At 38.9% G+C, this 22,695-nt stretch overlaps 1 protein-coding gene and 1 long non-coding RNA gene across 3 annotated transcripts in view; one reads left to right on the forward strand and one right to left on the reverse strand.

The window, feature by feature from the left end:
- LOC129179319 (uncharacterized) overlaps positions 1 to 2,435 on the forward strand; it is a 2,723-nt gene extending 288 nt beyond the window's left edge. Inside the window, exons 2-4 of the long non-coding RNA XR_008569941.1 lie at positions 1,080 to 1,284; positions 1,386 to 1,527; positions 1,648 to 2,435. This is a non-coding gene — a long non-coding RNA (uncharacterized LOC129179319). The remainder of the gene's footprint in view (positions 1 to 1,079; positions 1,285 to 1,385; positions 1,528 to 1,647) is intronic.
- hk2 (hexokinase 2) overlaps positions 1 to 20,538 on the reverse strand; it is a 79,211-nt gene extending 58,673 nt beyond the window's left edge. Inside the window, exons 1-3 of one of the 2 annotated variants that reach the window (XM_054772422.1) lie at positions 20,304 to 20,538; positions 10,258 to 10,420; positions 5,538 to 5,686 (exon numbers count right to left, since the gene is read on the reverse strand). In XM_054772422.1, the coding sequence (XP_054628397.1) occupies positions 5,538 to 5,686; positions 10,258 to 10,420; positions 20,304 to 20,366 (375 nt within the window). In that variant the 5' untranslated portion in view covers positions 20,367 to 20,538. The remainder of the gene's footprint in view (positions 1 to 5,537; positions 5,687 to 10,257; positions 10,421 to 20,303) is intronic. The other variant, XM_054772421.1, reaches the window with a different exon arrangement.
- Between the last annotated feature and the right edge of the window lie 2,157 nt (positions 20,539 to 22,695).

Genomic DNA, 22,695 nt, shown 5'->3' on the forward strand with positions numbered 1-22,695 from the left:
TACGCTAACACATTAGCATTAACACTAGCAGTTACTTTTGTCAGTATTCGTTAAGGGACAGTGAAAATGTTAAAAGTGAGACGTTGTAGTGTTTCGTTAAAATTAACGCTGCTGAATAACATTAAGCCCGCATACTACCTAACTAATTTAACCTGTAAACCTAGGGCTGGGCAATTAGCTATTTGAAAAGTAACCTAAACCAACATTCAGAACTGACTTAGTGTTAATGTCAGGTATTTTCCAACAACTTTACGTAACGTTACATCTTAAAATGACAACAGTTAATATTACTCAAGGCTTGAGTACAGGTCAGTCTGCTGTGTGGAGCCATTTCATAACGTAAGTAGCGTTAACAGAATAGGCGAACAGCTCATTTCAGCTGCGCTCGGGTGTCGCGACACCTGTCCACTTGCGATTCCGTGTGGTTGCACTCAGAGCAGTCATGTTAGCACTAAGACTGAATGTAACAGCGAATGTTCAAAATGAGCTATAGTATCTATTCTAAGTAAACGAGAATCAAGTTGAGTTCATGAGTTTTGTTTAGCAGCAACCTTGTACAGTAACGGTGGTAACTCCAAAGTTAGCGACAGTTTAACCCTGAAGCAGCGAATGAGTCTCCACTGATGACAGTTAGGAAACTAAACAACTTGTTTCACACGTAGCACGCTGTTATTAAAATCTAGTTCTTACCAAAGTAATTATGTTAGTCACCAGATGTGTGAAACTAAGCCTGTACTTAGATTTTCCTGTTTTAGAAAAGATAAACCTGAAAGCCTTCATAACTACTATATGTAACATAAATGTGACTCAGCTATAATTTATGTTCAATGCAAAGAGTTAATAAGAGACAATAAAGACGTGTGCACATATTTATTAAGATAACAACTAGCTAAAGTTAATAGTGTGGATGTTATTGCCATTGCCAGCTGAAAATGTTATGTAATGCATTATGTATTGAGACAAGGCTCTTTTTAATTACTGTCCTCTAAATGTTTGATTGTCTTGCATTGATTGTAAGTTGCTCTGGACAAAAAAGTTTGCTAAATGACTAAATATAATGATAATGTTTTCTTTTTTAGGCCGACCTCCTTAAATCACCCTACCTTTAATAAGGACATCATACTGCTACCTGATTCTACATGGGATGAAGTCTGCAAACACAAAACCAAAAGAAGGCTTCATGAAAGTTGCTATATTTTAAGTGCCTTTGAGATGAGGAAAATGTGGGACTGTCATTGCAGAGATAAGAGAAGCATTCAAGGACAGAATTCCTGAGGATGTCAGGTATTTTTTAATATTACGACATTGCACGTTATACTTTATGGGTTTTGTTGATACAGGGTGGTTTTGAAATTGAATTCTATTTTTTCTTGTTTGTTATTCAGTATTGATCTTTTGATGGCATGTGGAAACAAACTGGTTTCACCAAAGTTGTGTGAGGGCCAGGAACTGAATGGCTTTATGATTCACAAGGTGTTCAAATCAAAGGCAGTGTACATTAGGCCATCGACAAATCTTCCATTTCCGGTAAGCTATTTAAAAAAATGTCAAGCAGTGTGTTCCTATCTCAATTGGACCATACAGTTTTCATGGTTTGGCAATGGGTTTAACCCAACATTTTCTAAAAACATATTTTTTGTTGTTAAGTCTGACAGCACAGATTCGGAGGACAGTTGTGTGGAGGTTGACGCTACATCAGCATCTAGTGACCACAGTACCAGTCAGACCAGTGACTGTATGACCACAAGGGCCAGGGGAAACCAAACTGCATCAATACAGCAGATCTCTAGTTATCCTTTCACAAGAAGGGCCAGAGCTAACCAGCTCTCTGCAACACAGCAAGCATCCAGCGATGTCTTGACCAGAGCTAACCAGCCTTCTGCAACACAGCAAACATCCAGCGATGTCATGACCAGAGCTAACCAGCCTTCTGCAACACAGCAAACATCCAGTGTCATTGACTTAGATAGTGTTGGCACGGTGAACCAGACACCATCAGCTAGTGATGACAACTATGCTGCCTACCTTTCGATCATGGGTTCCATCTCAGACCTTTCTTCTGATGATGATCCAAACAATTGATGAATTAAGCAACTCATTACCATCTCTAAAGTACCCTGTAAAATAAACTATTTGCACACATTACAACAACTACATTTTCAAAATTGAGACATATTACACATACAAAAACAAAATTTTAACCACAACGATAAATTCTGTGTAGTCTTTCTTCTGGTTCTTCTAAAAATGATTGCTAGCTTGTACATTTGGGATTAAATTGGATTTGAAATTGTTTGGCGAGTCTGAACAGATTTATTTCAGATTGTCAAAGACAAAACATATTTCACATTTTTTGCCATCCTAGATTTCATCCTAACTTGTGCTGGCATCTTGGATTTTCGAGGAACGTGTTGTTCCATTTTGGAGGGACTACCTGCAGGATGTTGAAGGTAATTATTTGCTAGATATGTTAGATATGGCACTGTCTCATGCTTTTGTCATGTTTACAAATTGTACATATACTGGGCTAGGAGAAAATACATGGACTACTAATTGTAATGAACATTCATTATTCTCAGAGGTTGAATCAAAAGGATTTTGGTTTTTCCCTAACCTTTGCTAATGCCACCATTTGGCCAAGTTGTCAACTTTTGTTCCCATATTGGGTCTCTCTTTCAGTCTTTCCTTTTTTTTCCATTTATCCTTTTTTTGTTTTTGTTTTTTAAGTTTTTTACTCATTTTCCCTTCCTCTATCTTTACTCTTTGCTTCCTTTCTTTTTGCAATCTGTCTCCTCTAGAATTGATTGTCTTTCCATTATATACCTTTTAAATAATTTTACTGTATATGCTATTTTTGTAGTTCTAGTAACTTTTTCTTTTTTCTTTCACTCCTCTCCTTAAATTCTTTTCATCTATCACTTTCATTTCTCTCTTTTCTTCGTCTTACATTCCTTTTGGAGCTTTCTATATGGTACTTTTTACTTTCTGGTATAATTGCTGTAAATTCTCATTGTTGTCTTTGGTGTTTGCTTGCTTGTTTTTCTGTGTGTTAGAGCAAGAGGGATCCTCAAAGCTAGGTAAAATCCTAGCTTTTGCAACGGGTGCAAGTGTCATCCCTCCGGTTGGCTTCTCCCCTCAACCATCAGTTGATTTCTTGCATGATCAGCCTGTCAGCTCCAGACGCTGTTTGCCAATGGCAAACACCTGCATCAACTGCCTTATGTTGCCGCTGCTTGACACATACGAGGATTTCAGGGAGAGTATGGACTTTGCATTAGGTAACACACAGGGTTTTGGTAGAGAATAATATATGGACTGTGAACATTCAAGCTTAGCCATTTGCAGAAAAATGTTGCATTTGATGCTATTACAGGTAACTATTACAGTTTGAAAAAAAAAACAAACATATTTTCAGTAGTGAGCCCAAACTTTTTTTTTTTCCAATAACCAATGCATTCACAGGCTGTATAGAATACCTTTTTTCTGTCACATTCTTTTTTGATCAACTAACTAAAACTTTGAATATATGTGACTAGTGGAGTGGTGGGGAGGTTATTTTTGTTTTTTGTTTTTTTAGGGTATAGAAGCCCAGTGGTGCAAAAATATCTAAATGTTGGTTACATTATTCAGTCTGTTGTGAGATAAACTGTTTAGCTTAGCACTTTGCATAAAAGTACTATATGCAGCCATTTACCATTTATCTGTTAGAGTACAATGCACAGTGTTCTAGTACTCAAGCATCCTTGTTACTGTTCACTAATAAAATTCGCCAGGCCTAAAAATAATTGTATGCCGTGGTTACCATCATCACTCAGTGGGTCTACTGTCTCTTGAATTCTGTTCAGAACTGTTTGATTTGCATTAAAGTTGTTTACTGGAACAACAATATTGTTTTCAGTCTCTAACTGTAGAGGGGTGTCTTCATTGATTTCCAAGGTATCATTTCCTGCTAAAATGTCCTGAATTGCACTGTTAAGAACCCCTTCCTGCCACAGTTGGAGAGGTGTTTGTCCTCCTTGTGTGGATAATCCATGATTGTTCCACTAATTTCGGAATTCTGCAGCCGCCCTCTGAACTCTTGGCAAGTACTGTAGATGTAGTGCAGACAAAACAGATGGAGTTCATCTGTAGAATCCAGTATGCCCTCATTTTCCATGAAGGTGAAGAGGTTACTGAAGTGGAATGAGACAACTCTGTTTATGATAGTGTTTTTTAAGAGAGTATGATGGTGTATGTGTGAGAGTATGATAGTGTATGTGTGAGAGTATGATGGTGTATGTGTGAGAGTATGATAGTGTTTTTAAGAGAGTATGATGGTGTATGTGTGAGAGTATGATAGTGTTTTTAAGAGAGTATGACGGTGTATGTGTGAGAGTATGATAGTGTTTTTAAGAGAGTATGATAGTGTATGTGTGAGAGTATGATAGTGTATGTGTGAGACTATGATAGTGTTTTTAAGAGAGTATGATGGTGTATGTGTGAGAGTATGATAGTGTATGTGTGAGAGTATGATAGTGTTTTTAAGAGAGTATGATGGTGTATGTGTGAGAGTATGATTGTGTATGTGTGAGAGTATGATTGTGTATGTGTGAGAGTATGATGGTGTATGTGTGAGAGTATGATAGTGTATTTGTGAGAGTATGATAGTGTTTTTAAGAGAGTATGATAGTGTATGTGTGAGAGTATGATAGTGTATGTGTGAGACTATGATAGTGTTTTTAAGAGAGTATGATGGTGTATGTGTGAGAGTATGATGGTGTATGTGTGAGAGTATGATAGTGTATGTGTGAGAGTATGATAGTGTTTTTAAGAGAGTATGATGGTGTATGTGTGAGAGTATGATTGTGTATGTGTGAGAGTATGATGGTGTATGTGTGAGAGTATGATAGTGTATGTGTGAGAGTATGATAGTGTTTTTAAGAGAGTATGATGGTGTATGTGTGAGAGTATGATAGTGTTTTTAAGAGAGTATGATGGTGTATGTGTGAGAGTATGATTGTGTATGTGTGAGAGTATGATAGTGTATGTGTGAGAGTATGATAGTGTTTTTAAGAGAGTATAGTGGTGTACATGTGAGATTGTGATATTGCGTGTGAAACCAAGTATGAATTATCTCTCAAAGGGCCTCTCATACATATATATATACATACATACATATATACATACATACATACATACATACATACATACATACATACATATATATATATATATATATATATATATATATATATATATATATATATATATATATATATATATATATAGTACACACACACACACACACACACACACACACATATATATATATACATACACACAAACATATAGATATCACATCTGGTTTATACACTTACAGAACAGTAGAAAGACTTATTAGTAAATGAAAAAATAAAATATAGTCTATAGTCTGACTGTTAAAATACTCATGTGGTGCACATCACAGTATTGCGGCTGCTGTAATTCTTAAATCTACTGTAGATTTGGTGAGGGTACAAAGTAGAAAGTTGGTTGCATGTTTTGTGCAGTGCATCTACCTCAGATCCGCTGCCTCTCATGAGGTGTTCAGGAATAGCATAGATTTGATTTTCCATGGCCACCTTTGGCTCGCCATTTGCCATAACTGTAACAAGAAGCACCCGGAAGGTGGATCCGCCAAGGTCAAGGGCCAGGAATTCTCCTTGTTCTTTAAACACAAAAGCATATAATTGATAACGTTAGAAACGTGTCATATAATACATTTAAGATGAGTTTTGAGTCTGGAGTTGAAGATGGGGAGTCGATATTTCGGATGTCAGATGGTAATGAGTTCCAGAGTTTGTGAGCAGAGCGGCTGAAAGCTCTGCTCCCCGTGGTGCTGAGGCAGGCAGAGGGCACAGTGAGGTGAATGGAAGAGGAGGCTCTGAGGGAGTGAACTAGAGTGGCAATGCGGAGGAGGTCAGATACGGAGGGCTGAGGTTGTGTAAGGCCTTGAAGGTACGTAAGAGGAGTTTTTAGTCTATTCTTTGCTTGACCTGGAGCCAGTAAAGTTGCTGTAGGATGGGGGTAATGTGATGAAATGAGGCAGTTGTGCTTACAATCCGGTCAGCAGAGTTCTGGACCAGTTGAAGTTTATGGAGGGACTTCTGGGGGAGACCAAAAACGAATGAGTTGCAGTAGTCAGTGCAAGAAGTGACCAGGCTATGGACAAGGATGGAGGTAGCATGGACAGTGAGGGAAGGGTGGAGACGATTCATACTGTAAAGGTGAAAGTAATTTTGTAATATTAATTTTGCAATAATTGTCGAATTTTGCAACTTTTACAATATGTCATAAGTTATAACTAATTAATTATGTAATAAGTTATTACAAAATGCGTTCAAGAATGTTATTACAAAATGCAGCAATTGTTACAAAATGAGGCGTTATTACAAAATGCGGCGTTATTACATAACGACGTCAAAATGTACAGTATTACAGATGGGTGTCACCAGCAAAGCAGTGGAACTTGATACTGAACCTGCGGAAGATACTGCCAACGGGGAAAAGGTACATGATCAAAAGAAGAGGCCCCAGGACCCCAAAGCCCTGAGGCATACCTGTAGTGACAGTGGAGAGGTCGGACCTGAAGGACATGAGCTGTATGAGTGCGGCTTGTGAGATTTGACTGAAACCAGCCGAGGGGGTGTGGGTGATACCACGCGTTAACGGAACTTTCCTTTAAGGGCACTTCCTGTTTGACCCTCGGCCCACACCTTGGCCCACACCACAACAAGACCAAAGTTATTTGTACAGTATGTACTGTCGCTGTGACTGGAATTGTCACGGACTATTTAAATTTGCCAGAGGAGCGAGAAGGTACTGAACCACTGCCAGTATTTTTTTTATTGTTATTTATACAGAGGTGCCTTGGCATACGAGTGTCTCAATTAACGGGTGGGTTTTTCACACATCAGTAAAACATACATACAGTATAGCAATCTAATTTATCTTATTTATTATGTATTGTGTAAAAGTATGACAGGAACAACATCAAATTTAAAGCACAAAATGAATACAGCCCCACCATCCACAAGTCAGAGCCTGGACTTGTTTTCAGAGAGGTTGTGTACCAAAGAAATATGCACACTTGCACTCAGTAAAGTCAGCAAATTTTACTTTTATGCATTCCCACATTGTATCAGCGTTTGATCCAAATATGAGTTGAAAGAAAAAGGATAAAAATACAGTATGGTAGTCTATCTGTACAGCGTGGGACACTGTACAGTAGGTGCATTCAAGGACCGTTAAAGTGGGACAAAACGCTGCTCCCATTAAACATGCAAATACTTGAGGGAAATGAATGAAAATGAATAACTGTATATTATTTTTTGAATAAAATAATTGCCCATATTTCCCAAATTTATATCCCTTTACATAAAATTTGATGTACTTATTGTAGTTGCGTATCAACTCCTTTACCGCAAAGAGATTTACATCCTTACTTATTATACATAAAAGCTTATTTCTATCTATGTTTAAGTGTGATTAATTGTGAGTTAACTATGGACATATGTGACTAATTCAGATTAAATATTTTAATCAATTTTACACCTCTAATTTAAGTATAAGCCACAGGTGTCCACGTCATAAAATGGGATATTTAATGCACACAGAAATATGTTCCACAGAAAGATTTTTTAAACTTTGAATAAAAATGAATGCTTTTTTATTATCGAGGGAAAGGCTTCTTGTGATGTCATCTGTACTTCTGTGAAGAAGGTGTCGGACATTTCGCTCCTCATCCGAAGAGCTTCGTCAGCAAACTAATAAGTGCTGGTAGCCTAGGCCTTAAATACAGTAAGAGTGGGCGGAATTGGTGTGCCAACACCCTCCTCCTATTGGTTCCTTACACTAAGCCTGGGCGGAGTAGTGGTATAATCCTCTCCTGCCATTAGCACCTCTGATCAAAGGGAAGTGTAGCTCCCTGTAGTTGGGTATGAACGACTCTGATACTGGCTCGTTAGCATCTATTGTTCTGGCTCGGCTCTGGCTCCACCTCATTTGCAAGACTAAGAGCTGTGGGTTTTGGTCTCAGTAACCTGCTGAACACAGGGTCCAAATTAAACCTCAAACCACCATTCCGATTCAATGATGGGTTCCGTTGTTTGACAAAAATAGCTTCCTTTACTCCTCTTTCAAACCATCTGTTTTCTTTGGCCAAAATCTTTACCTCGCTGTCCTCAAAAGAGTGAATGGTTGCTTTAAGGTGTAGATGTACTGCTGCTTGAGGCCCACTAGAATGTTGATAAAGCCTTTTTTGGAGCATCAAAAAAGGTTGCCCATTTTTCGGCAGTCAGTGGTAGATGGATAGATGGCAACGTTATGCATCTCCAAGAGAACAACACAGCATTTTATGTTTTGTTTTTTTTTAATCTGTATTTCTGTTTATTTCTGTACAGTATACGTGAGCTGATAGGACATGTACACCTGTGGCGCTACGTACATTGCGTACGTTTTACATAAGGTCATTTGGGGAATTTCTGGATATTACACATTATTTCTGCTGGTGTTATTGCTCTGGACTTCATAAGAACCACGGTACAATGGGACCAGGATGCAGGTATGTGTCAACGCGTTCGCTGTACAAATTCCAATACGTCCCCGCTTTTATATGTTACATTTCTTTTCTGTTTTCATTCATCATAGCAGGCTTTGCAATCTTGGCGGTATATTTATGGTGTTTACTGAATCATTCCAAATGTAACAATGTTTTACATTTGACATTAGCCGCAACACTGTGAAAGCTGCAGGGTTCAAAGCATAGAAAAAAGTAGCAGCTTATACACCAGACATTACAGTGCATGCCTCATATACTTTGTATTTAATGACACATAGTAGCAGCATACAATGAGGTAAGAACGCCAACCTGCTGCTCAAAATGGTTCCAGTATGGAAGGTCTGTATTATAATTCTGTTTATCACGGCCCGGGCACCAAGCAATAGCGGTGCGAAAGCCCCATTGCAGGGGTAGGGAACCTAATGTTCATTTCTTAACACAATAACATTTATTTATTTAAAAAAAACATTTTGCTGGCATTTTTAAGTACAACATTGCAGAAATCACAGTGTTAAAAATAAAGCTCAAAATATAAAACTTTAATGCATTTTAATCCATCCATCCATTCTGTAGCACAATGAAGATGGCCAGAGATAATGCCAGCTGTCCTCCTTTGGTCAAATATTCAGCTAGCTAATTCTGCAGGCAGAAAGAAAAGCAAAAAAATGGCAAAAAGAAAGAAATATATGGAGTATGGTGCAAATCCATGCAGCATCAAAAGTTGCATTAATTTTAAGAAGTATTTTATTTATTATTGGTTAGCTTCAGTATAACGTTATTAAAAGTACTACATTCAGAGACTTATTCTAAAATGCTTGCATTCTGTTAAAAAATATTATATGACTCTCACGGAAATACATTTTAAAATATGTATCTTTAATGGCTCTCTTCCCAACCCCTCCTCTATTGGAACAGCTATTATGGAACTTGCATGAAAACTCACCAAAATTTGCAAGCGCATCAGGCCTGGTGAAAAGTTTGGTATTTTAAGGATCCTCAATCAAAACTTCCAGAATTCACTCGCGAGCACCCCCTATAAATGTTAAAAAAAAATGAGGGTCTGGCTCCAGTTTCACCGATCGTCACCAAGTTTGGTGGAGACGTCTGTCATGACATAACGCTCTAAAAAGTCTGAAGAACCCATGTTCACAAACAAACAGGAAGTCGGCCATTTTGGTTTGGACCCGCCATTTTGGACCAAAATCAGGAGATGTATTTTCACAAACTCTCCCAGGGACTTAGACCAAATGAGCTCAAATCAAAATCACGCACACTAGACAGATGTACGATAACAAATTGCGAAGCATTATGGCCTGCGCTATAGGATGTGTGCGAGGCATGACATACTTTAATGGTCAGTCTGAAAATTCTCCGCAAAAATGTAAACGTTAACCATGTTCCATATGGTCAGATCGTCATCATAACTGGTATGTATGCTAACGATGACACCCTGAAGTTATGCATGGGTCCCTTCCTGATTTCATTACAGCCCCAATCTGTAGTGTCAGGAAATGACAAAAATAATTGGCTTACCTGTGAACTACGTGAGTTACGTGGGGGGGGGGGGGTTCAACCCTGCTCGCAGCTTAAGTTTTTAGATTTATTTCATTTTAATTTATATCTCAAACGGTCAGGTAATAACTGAGTCACTCAACCCAATGCAGTATAGTGAAAACTACCTGTTCCATCAGGTGTAGAGAGCACATAAGTTGGCAGCATCTTGACAGCTGCTGTGGGGTTGGTGTCTCTGCAAAGGCCTTTGTCCATTTCTCGTCGAAATCTCATAGATATATCCATCAGCGTTTCATCAGGCAGCTGAAGATGACGCAAGTACTTGTCCAACTAAAACGTGAGAGAAAGAACACATAAGTTAAGTACATTCATTTTAAACACTGAATGTGCATTTACACAAATAACCCCTGTGCATGTCTGATAAAGTTACATGACAATTTGCACCCTGCTGTCCAACTTTTGGTCATTACTATGATTTTATGCAAAAAATGCTAAATTGAACTGCAGTGAATGCTAGTTAAAGACATTCAGTAGATTGGTCCACTGTACCTTTGACAAATAAATGCTTTGCTTTTTGTTCACACTTCATTTAGCATGACTTCCCAATTTGAGGGAGGTTAACTACTTTTGTTTTGCTAAATGGATATTTTAAGTCTAAACGCTTTTCCCGCTGACAGTGTGTGTCTTTATGGGTTCTCATACAGAAATGACACCACCGTCTCTGCGCCGGCCAGCGGCTGACACGCTCTCCAGCGCTTTGTGGCCTTTCTGGGCGCAGCTGTAAATGGTAAGTTTCACATTCCAATTGTCTCCTCCACTTACTTTCACCTGCTGTCCTCTCCTGAGCCAAGAGCGCAACACTTCTCTTTCTTTCATAGCTCCCCAGCTTTGTTTTAAACTCTGCAAATGTTAACTTTTCATCATTCTGTGTAATGTGGTGGTTTAAATACATCAGGCAGCCCCTTTAATATACCTGATCAAAATTTTAAAAGAAATTGAAAAATTGCAATTGCCGCCATTTTGCACTGTTGGATCAAAGTCTCTCCCGCATTCCCTAGCGTTACGATGGCGGCCTCTGCCTCTGCCATTACGAGGGACAAACTTATGACAAACTTTATCATTAAACATCTAAATCAGAACTGCGTACGCCTGTCCATTTTTCCGGGCATCTTTTTCCACACCATTATCATCTTCGCCATGAAGTTCACTCAGTATGTTGCTTTTTAAACCAAGCAGACACGGATGTGCCAGAAACTTGGTCCCACAGGTCACAATCTTTTTCATATCTGTCAAACAAATGGATTTGTTGGCTCCCAAAATGTAATGGGCACAGACATATTAAAAAAAAGCTGGAAACGATGGGGACAAAAATCAACACATACAGCACACAGCAAGAAGCCACCAGTGTGCTAACTCCACCCACACCTAATTAATCACTAGGTCAACAAGAACACACAACAATGATAAAGTTGTCAGCTCCTAGCTTTCGGTACAACAACAGGTTAACAACTCATGCAATAAAAGCTAAATTACAAAAATTGCAAAAAAGTTGCAAAAATAACAGTGTTTCTCGTCTTTTTTCAATCAGAACCTGCCCTTTGTCATTGCACATTGTAAAACGCTCCCTACATTAAAGCGGAAAAAAAAAAAAAAAACGTGGTGAAAATACTCATCCAGCCAGGGTCGTACACACACATCTGCACTAGCATGCTAAACTACACTAACCTCGCTAGCTCCCATTCACGCTCCGTAAGAGGATGTTTAGTTCGGGAGGAAGCGATTAAGTGTAATGACATTCCGCTACGATTGAGCGGTCCGCTGAGTAAATACTTCGCCACAAGAACGTTCCTTCTCCTCACGGTGACACCATTTCATTCACATAATGTCAATTTCCACGAGATTTCGCGTTTAACAATAAATTCCGTTGTTATTGGCCATTTCTGCAATTCTGTCTGTGGAAATCATAGGGCCCTACATGCTGTGGTACGCGGGAGGCGCCAATCCGTCAATACAGTGCGCCGCAGCACACAGTCACCGACAAAACACGTCATCAACTGCTTTATTCAGTTTAAAATGATGATTTATACCGGTAAGTCATTTTCGTATCATTGCAAGAATTAACCAGTATATAAAAATGATCGCCCAACCCTAAAGAATAACAATTAAAACAATGCAACTAATGTTACACATGAGATGTAATACAGTAATCCCTCGTTTATCGTGGTTACTTCGTTCCAGACCTGAACGTGATAAGTGAATTTCCGCGAAATAGAATTTCTTCTTTATAAATTGAATATTTTCATGGTTAAAGCATAGAAAACCTGTTTAGAAACTTCTAAATACGTTTTTTTTTTAATCATTAGAGCTATCTAGACATGAAATAACACCCCTATAGTCACTTTTACCTTTTACACTCGTGTTACATATTATAAGAGTATTGCATATGTAATAGAAAATAAGACATAATAGACTTAAATAACAAAGACTCACATTAGCATTGACAACGTACTTCCTGCGGTGGCTATTGTCCCATCAATGAACTTTACTGACATCTAATGACCAGTGTAGAATATTACTATAATGACAATATTTAATTACTATAATGATGATATTTAATTCGTTTCCAGTTATTAGCTTTGGAGGCAATCACCTTTTCACACAGGGCCAGGCAGGTTAGAATTTTTTTTCCTCCCGTAATAATAAAAAGTTTCATTTAAAAAAACGCATTTCATGTTCAGTTGTGTTGTCACTGTTCTGTCAAATTGGGCTTATTTGAGAATGTTGTTAAAAATAAGGGTCACATGACTGTACGTGTATTTATCAAGGAACATGACAATTGATGTGGCAATTGTGATGAATTTCAATACTTATGTGACAGAACAATGACACACATTATTACACATTATTAATACTTGTGGGTTGTACAAAGTAAACAAATGGGAAGGAAGAACAAAGACTCTTAAAGTATCATTCGAGTATCTTTGACACAACCATTCAAATGATTGTAACAAGAGAAGACCGGCGAGACCACTGGTATGTGACGGCTACTGTTGCTCCTAAGTTACAAACTGCATAGTAATGAGTAATAATTTGACGCTATTGCTCTCTGATTCTAAGGTTCAACCTAACCTGTGCTCCTGTAAATAGCTGAGGTGTAAAATAAAACTCAAGAAAATCTACTGGAATTGAGTTGATAAAGCGTCCTCTGTAATCTTCTCGGCCTTCTCAAGTTAAGGCTGGTGAAAGTCCTAAAGAACTTGACAGTCATTGACTAATATTTACATTTGTTTGATGATCTGAAACACTTAAAGGGATAGTTTGGATTTTGTGACGTGAAGTTGTATGACATCTGAAGTGTGAGACTACTGCTTGTTGGATTGTTGGCATTTGAGCTGCACTGCTAACTAACTTTAGGCAATGTGAGGCATTCAAGGAACAAGTTGAGGTGTAGATAAAGGACAATTTACACCTGGTATGACGCAGCAGCTCCCAGGTCTCCTTGAGCTTCAACTGCATTAAGTGCCTCCTCAAAATTCCGAGAACACTCCCACGCAGCATCATGTGTTAATAGGAAATGTATGACCACAAAATGACCGTGTGCTGGACATTATAAGAAAAAAAAATGTGAAATCACATCACTCCTCATTCAACAGCAGGGATTCCGCTACACATAAATAATCTGTTCCAAGAACCTTTGTTATAGGGATTTTATGTTATACGAAGCGTAAAATACATGTAAATAGCCTAATCCGTTCCAAGATCTTCCCAAACTCACACCTTTGGGCCTTCAAAATATTCAAAGTCCACCAAATATGGTGGGAAAATCTAAGAAAACAGCATAAACATGGTAGAGTAACATTCCAATATAAAATAAGGTAAATAAGGTATAATGGTCGATGGGGAACGGCCGTATAGTCTAGCAACACCACTTAATTTCATACCACCGTCATGCTTCTGGATCATTTCCTGCTTTGTTTCGATCGACAACTTTTCCCTTTTTTTCTTACACTTGGTTTAGGACCCATGACTCCGGTAATTTTAACACAAAGAAAAGTAAACAAATTAAAAAGAGATTTCAATGTGTGCGAACTAGTTCAAGGGCGACTACGATGAGGAACAGAGCAGCATGTCTCTCATAAACACACCGACGTGCTGGATTAGTCAGCCAATGAGATGAGAGCGTAGGCGGTGGTCCGATAATCAGCCAATGAGAGCATGAGGCGTCAGAATTTGTGGATAACTTCCTGCTTCCTTTCGATCGACAACTTTTCCCTTTTTTCTTATCCCTTACACTTGGTTGGCCCATGACTACGGTCATTTTAACACAAAGAAAAGTAATGAAATTAAGAAGAGATTTCAACTAGTTTAAGGGAGACTACGATGAGGAAGGGAGCTCACATACAAACATGGACGTGCTGGATAAGTCAGCCAATGAGATGAGAGCGCAGGCGGTGCCCCGATAATCAGCTAATGAGAGCGTGAAGCCAGAAGGAGTCACCAAGTGTACTCTGTTAGTCTCTCTGGCGCTTGCACGGACTTGCGTTATATGGAATTCCTTACGTAATACGATGCGAAAAATTTACATAAATTCTTTACATTCAGTGGAATTTAAGTAAAAGGAGGTTTACGTTATGCGAGGTACTACTGTATATCTTTTTTTTTTTACATGAAAACAATGGAAAGTATTACAGTGTATGAATTCACATACAATGGGGCAAAAAAGTATTTAGTCAGCCACCAATTGCCCACGTTCTCCTACTTAAAAGATGAGTGAGGTCTCCAATTTTCATCATAGGTGTACCTCAACTATGAGAGACAAAATGAGGGGAAAAAAAAATCCAGAAAATCACATTGTCTGATTTTTAAAGAATTTGCCAATTATGGTGGAAAATAAGTATTTGGTCAATAAGAAAAGTTCATCTCAATACTTTGTTATCTTCCCTTTGTTGGCAATGACAGAGGTCAAACGTTTTTAGTCTTCACAAGGTTTTCACACACTGTTACTGGTATTTTCGCTCTCTAGCAAACTTCAGACGAGCCTGGAGATGTACACTGCAGGATTTGAGTCCCTGGCAGCGTAGTGTGTTACTGATGGTAGCCTTTTTACTTTGGTCCCAGCTCCCTGCAGGTCATTCACTAGGTCCCCCAGTGTGGTTCTGGGATTTTTGCTCATCGTTCTCATGGTCATTTTGACCCCATGGGGTGAGATCTTGCGTAGAGCCCCATATCGAGGGAGATTCTCCGTGGTCTTGTATGTCTTCCATTTTCTAATAATTGCTCCCACAGTTGATTTCTTCACACCAAGCTGCTTACCTTTTGCAGATTCAGTCTTCCCAGTCTGGTGCAGGTCTAAAAATTTTGTTTCTGGTGTCCTTTGACAGCTCTTTGGTCTTGGCCATAGTGGAGTTTGGAGTCTGGCTGTCTGAGGTTGCGGACAGGTGTCTTTTAATCTTGGTGTCAACAAATCTTGCTTGTTTGTAGGTGGCCAAATACTTATTTTCCACCATAATTTGCAAATAAATTCTTTAAAAATCAGACAATGTGATTTTCTGGATTTGTTTTTCTCATTTTGTCTCTCATAGTTGAGTTATACCTATGATGAAAATTGGAGACCTCACTCATCTTTTAAGTGGGAGAACGTGCGCAATTGGTGGCTGACTAAATACTTTTTTGCCCCATTGTATATGCTACATAGGGGTGGGAATCTCTGGCCACCTCACGATTCGATGAGATTAAGATTCAGAGGCCTGCGATGCGATGATATTATTGATGCATCTTTTTTGTGATCAATAGTTTCATTTTTTTCATGCATTTTTTTTCTATATAATTTCTTTTTACTCACTGTTTACTACTAAAACAAAGCATATTTGTAATGAGCCACAATTAAAATAAACATGAAACAGATTAATTTACTTCCATTATCTTTTAATAATTGGAAGGTTACATCTACCAACATATTTCCCATTGCACAGAACCAGCAGGAAAAGTAAAGTGCACCAGTCGAAACATGTATAAAACAAACTTTATTCTGAGTAACCACCATTAAAAAATCTGCCATTATTCACAAATAAATAATAGACTTCTGAATTCAAACTAACATCCTGAGCATAGAATCTTTGACCAAATAATATTTTTGCTGTATAGAAAAGTCAAAAACAGCTTTCATAGTAGGGTGGGAGAAATAATCGATACTTGGATGCATCGCAATGCGGACATTGACCATTATTAAACGAGTCATAAAAAGACAGAAAGCGGAATTGCTGGACAGTTTATGGTGGTGCACCTAAAACGCTACCAAAATGGCTGAGCGTAAACTCCAAACTCCACCCGCTGGATTTAAAGCGAGCATCTGGAAGCACTTTGGCTTTCACATAGTTGAAGGTAAAAGAGCCGGCTGGACAAGAGCCAGATAATATGGAAGCTTTGTCATACAAGTTTTAAATATTTTGGGAACACAACAAATGTGAAAAACCATACAGCATGTTTCCACTCTAACGAGGAGGAAAAACAGCCAGCTGAAGTTGCTGCCAACCAGAGAACCATCGAGCAGGTGATAACTAATTTTCCTCAGAAAAGGCACCGTTATGTCACCGTAACAGCGCACCATTACTGATGATTGGAAGCTAGCGTCTCATGTGCTACAAATTACAGGAATTAATGAGCGCCACACGGGTGCCAATATGGCTGAGCTGTTCAATGTTGCAGATTATCGATGCGTCAAGATGCATCAATAATCGTTTTATCGTCGCCTCCCAGGCCTCTGAATTGTAACCGCATTGAATCGTGAGGTGGCTGGAGATTCCCACCCCTATTTCATACAAAATATAGATTTCTGCACGAGCAGCTGTCATAGAAGAATGCTTGCAGACGTCAATATATTATGAATAACCAAAAAAGTAGGCTGCCCTTATTCACAATTGCTGTGTCAATGAAATAACGTTGCAATGGGACGTTGTAACTGGGTTCCAAAGTGCGCAACAAAGCACTGGCCCTTTACATTGTGGGAAGTTGAGTGTTGCAGTTCTGTGCTTTAGCACAAGGCAGCAGTGTCTCTACAGTCTCTCTCTTCTGTCTGCACCGCCCATCGTCTTCTGCGTCCTGACTGGCTGTAGACCATTGTCACTCAATCTCCTTTGTGTTGTCTCTTGTTGTAGTCATGGCTGGCAAAGTAGCTACCCGTGTGAGCTTCTTGCTAACCGCTAATACTGTAAACAATAAAAGAAACAGAAGTTAACCGCGGGTGACTCTGAACACTGTATCGTTGCAAGTTTTCTCCTCGACAAAACCCACAATGTCGACAAAACGTTCTGCACACACAAGGCAGAGGAAGCCATCCATCACACAAAACGTTGGACCCCTGGCCATGCTGAAGAAAGGCAGAAGTTACGCGGCTGTATAGGGTGCCATTACAGAATACTGTAAATGAATCTTCGGTTCATGGAGGACCATGAGGAGTAAAATCCAACAGGAGCAATATGTTTTAACAAGAATACAGTACAAAAACTCTACAGCCTAACGGCGCCAGGACAAAGATGCACAGTCAGAGGAGTGAAATACAGGTGGGTCACTTATATTTAATAATTTGTATAATAATTTAATGTCCAACCAAGAAGTTTGATTATTGTCTGAGAAAAGTGTATAAAGTGTATGGTGAGAGGTTTTACAGCCTTAAAACATATACAATAGGGGTGTAACGGTACACTAAAATGTAATTTCGGTTAGGTTCAGTTTCTTGAAGTGCTCGGTTCGGTTAATTTTTGGTACAAAAAAAGGCAGAAAAAATGACTTAAAATGCTTTCATTTAAAAAAAATGCAAACAGAACTTATTTTAAATAAATAAAAGCGACCTATTTGGGTGATATTTCAAATAAATTAGATGGTAATGAGTTTTTATAAATAGAAAAATAATAATAAAACAAATATTGTGGCGAAATGTAATGGACAGTGACAGTTAAATAGCTCTCTGTTGCACATGAAGTCCAACCATCTGCCGTAAGTGGAATAGCGGACACATGTGATAACTCGTTGATGACATCACTTTTAGCTTTTTCATGAAGTGCTGGTATAACTTTCTGGCTAAAGTGAGGACGTGATGGTATTTCATAGCGAGGTTCAAGAAGTTTAATCATATACATTCATGGAAAAAATAATTAGACCATCCTTGTTTCTTCAGTTTATTGATCCATTGTAATGCTTGGTACAACTAAAAGTACATTTGTTTGGACAAATATAATGATAACAAATATAGCTCATAAGAGTTGAATTGAAGATCTGATATCTAGCAACTTCCATGGTTTTCTTGATAATAACCAAAATCGCTTAAGTTCTTACATGAATAGCGATAGCATTGTACTGCCAAAAAATGTAACTCTTATGAGCTATTTTTGTTGTCATTGTTATATTTCTCCAAAGGTACCTTTAGTTGTTAAAATTAACAAGAAACTGAAGAAAAGCAAGCAGACGAAAAAAAAAAAAAACAGTGACTGACGCACGAGCCGTATATAGCTGTCTTGTGAAATGTACCACGTACGTTATGAAACAAGTTTAAGGTTGCAACGTGCATATGGCAACGTATTGAGAGGGGTGTAATATTTTACCACGCTTATGTATATAATGTAGTATGATAGTCATACAGGCAGAATGTTTGATGCAGCTCTTGTACTGTGCAGGTGTACCTAATTTTGTGGCCAGTCAATGCCTGTTACTGTTACCACTGTCTGCGTACTGCAAACTGAAAATTAACAAAATTCTGATATTGTTGGTCGCACGCCTGTTTTATGATGACTTCATGGAATAACACAAAAATACATTTCAAGGAAAAAAGTGGTTATGCTACCCCAATTGAGTTGCATATGTGATGGACGCAACACAAGCCTGCACAGTGCCGTCTTGTCAAATGCGCTGCATATTTTACGAAACAGGTTTACCAAACCTTAACTTTAGATTCAAACCGAAATAGAGGCGAGCTGAGGAAAACCTAATAAAGTGGAGGCAGTGGGCAACGCCACACGGGCCGTTTTCAACTTGCCAATTGCACCGTGTACGTGAATGAGGCACCAATCAACTCCTCTGGGGCTTCAGCCTGCACAGTCGGTCTCGGGAGGGGCGGTCGCTGTGTGTCACTGGCCAATCACAGAGCGTGAAGAGTGAATACATAATGAGGATTTTCTTTCATCACGATTACGGATAATGACGAGATGTACTCGTTTCATGCTCGCATGTGGCAGCAATGCATTATCCTGTCAGTCTTTCAGTTTCTTTGTGCCAGTGGGTGGAGTCGGGGCAGCTAGCAAGAGTGCTGAAGCCTGCAAGTGAATGAATATGAATGAAGGCACAAAAGTGATGGTTTCAATGCTACAGCCCCAGTGTGAGAATATTTGGGTTTCAAACAGGACAAACAAGGTGAGCCGATGAACACCGATGAGCCGATATGTTGCATTTGTTGGAAAGTAGTGGCAACAAAGAAGGGGAATCTTAACAAAGACAGTCTATTTTTTTTTTACCTTTGTTGGTTATGATTTTTATTTTATGTGCAATTTTTGCTAAAAACAGACTGATAGTTTTTTTTGTCTTTTTTTAAATGTATTATGTTCTTATTTATTTTATTTAAAAGCCCTTGATATTACAATTGCACTCTTAAATACCCTTGAGAAATTCAAGTTTATTGCTTTTGATACAGTGCACTCGCATTATTATGCCATATATGCCATACCACATGCCATATAATATCGTTACATTAATGAAAGATGGTCTCAAAATAATGTTGACAATAATATCGTTTATCGGCAATAATTTGTAGGACAATTATTGTCCACTAAAACTTGCTGTTGTGACAGGCCTACTGCTGGTGTATTTTATTTTGGAAACCGTGGCTCCACTCTGTAATGCTAAAAAGACACTTTTGACTGGCTTTTTCTTGTGACTTTCAGGTCTAGAAATATGAAAATTAAAATCACTGTCTAGCTAAATATCCCTTAGGACTAACTAAAAGTAGTTGACATTTATAAAACGAAAGCTGTTTTTCACTAGTGAACGCCTCAACGGCCTTCACAGATGATGTTGTTATACATTTAGATAACAACACTACCTTCAACCGGTGTTACCCGTTTGCCCCGTCTTCACAGTGGCTTACGTGGTACAGTACCGAGTAAGTGTTTACTCAATGTCTTTAAAACTGTTGCGATTTGTATAAAACACCAATAGCGTTACTCACTTTAAGTACTTGCTCGTCATGGAGTTCGGTGGAGTATTTAGCAAGTAGACTCGAAGCCAACATCGTTTCCGGGATTTAGTCGGTCCTCCTTCAGATTTTGCAATAGTTCCAACGTTTTAACGTTGTTTATTCCAACCGTTTTATTCTACTCCCGTCCAGTCGCCTTCGTTTACGTTTTAAATTACTAAAAAAAACTTGCAGTTTCCGGGACTCGGCAGGGTGACGCCGTCACGTCAGTTCAAGTCGCTGATTGGCTGAGGGCATGGCGTCATTACGTGCTGCTTTGTCAACTGCTGTACAGTAGCGTATCGATTCAATACCAGGAGAAAACAGGCCCAATATCACCGATACCGACAATCATACCGTAACTTTTTACTTCAGACGTTTCAAGACATTTAATGGTTTTGTAATTTTACGCTTGAGCATGTTTATAATAACAATGAAGCACAGGATTTTATGCGAACAAGAAAAATCAACAAACTTACTCCTGAGCATAATGAAAATCAAATAATGGGGGAGGGAGGGAGGGGGGGGCGGGGCAAAAGCTACTTTGTTATTTTTATGTATTTATGTATTTTTTTTTATTTTGTAAAAAAATATATATATATCCAGTATATCGAAAAACAAAGCTTTGTTTTATTATTAGTTATTAGTGTCAACATTTCAGCTTCTTCTGTTTACCTTTACCTTTACATTTTTGTTCTATTTTTCCCATTTTTGCAGTTTTCTGTTCGTTTGTTTTAAATTTATTCCTACAATGTGCCGCCGGAGTCGATTCTGTCAATATTTGTATTGATCTGCCACCTAGAGCTTGCTGGCCCATTTGTTAGGTTTGTTTCATGTTGGGGGGCCACACAGTAACAGCTTGGAGATCGGGAAGACCTGGGTTCGATTCTCCCCTGGGCATTTCTGTGTGGAGTTTGCATGTTCTCCCCGTGTGCGCGTGGGTTTTCTCCAGGTACTCCGGCTTCCTCCCACATTCCAAAAACATGCAGGTGAGGTTAATTGACGACTCTAAATTGGCCATAGGTATGACTGTGAGTGTGAATGGTTGTTTGTCTATATGTGCCCTGCGATTGGCTGGCGACCAGTCCAGGGTGTACCCCGCCTGTTGCCCGAAGTCAGCTGGGATAGGCTCCAGCATACCCCCGCGACCCTAATGAGGAAGAAGCGGTATAGAAAATGGATGGATGGGTTTCATGTTGGTGTTGTCACCTTTTGACCTGTGTGCTTCTTTGTAGATCCCTTCACTCCCTGAGTGGGCGGCGCCACGAGGCACACCTGAAGCCACTTGGTCATCAAGGGCTCTTAAGCCACATGGCTGCAGGAGGAGGACGTGGGATTGTACTATTGGTTTGCATGCTGCCTGTGAAACACCAGTTTGTTTGCGCCTGTGCTCTGAGCCTTAAGATTGCTGTGTTATTTCAAAGTCTGTTCCACGAGTTCCTTGCCTCCTGTGACGCCGTCCGCTCATCAGTGAGTTGTTGCCTTTTTCCACGGTGCCTTTTTGTTTTTGTTTTCTTTTGTTGCACCGTTCTACCTCAGTTTGGACTCAGAACTTTTTGCTATTCCTTTGTTACTTGGTTCCTGCTCAACTAAATTAAAGATATTATTTTTTGACCTGGATTGTGTCTGGCTCTGCATATTGGGATCTCCACCTGACTGCACGTAACACCATTAGGCAATATAAGGACAATATAAGACACAAACGGCATCATTGCCTTCAGGGGATGCCAACAAATATATTAATATAATATAAATTAAAACTAGTTATTACTTGCAGTGTCACAATGCACTCAGCTCACAAAATGAGACAATATGCACATTGGGTTCGCAAGAATGAGACGGGGTGATATTTTAACATTTTTAAGAAAACTACAATTACAATATATAGGACTGGACATAGACTTTTGCAGCAATCGTGTTTTGATCTGACAAATCAAGTAAGTTTGATCAAGTGTAGAATTACTACAGCTTCTGCTTGGACCTAACACCGCAGTAGCTGTTGAACTCCGATGAAAAAAGCGTCTCACGTCTCACTCACCCTAGCTAACGAGTGACACTGGAAACGAAGAGGAGGGTTGGATTGCAAGGTTTATAGTATGCACCAAACGCGTGAAATCAGATCCAGCCAATATAACCACATAATTCCAATTTAATAAAAATATGCATTATCTTGCAGTAATATCTTGTTGATTTTCTTTTCATTTGCTAGCAAAACAGTAGCATGTTTAAACATCCAGTAATGTATTTCCTTAAATTCTGCTTTGACGTCACTTGTCATTTTTAATCGGGCTGTTACCATTTGAACATTAGCTAAGCAGGTTCAAGAATGTGATTGCCGAACAGGTGACCAAAGAGAAGGAAATGACCATCACAGTAAAAGTATCAG

Source organism: Dunckerocampus dactyliophorus, chromosome 4 (assembly GCF_027744805.1).
Source record: "Dunckerocampus dactyliophorus isolate RoL2022-P2 chromosome 4, RoL_Ddac_1.1, whole genome shotgun sequence".
NCBI lineage: Eukaryota > Metazoa > Chordata > Actinopteri > Syngnathiformes > Syngnathidae > Dunckerocampus > Dunckerocampus dactyliophorus.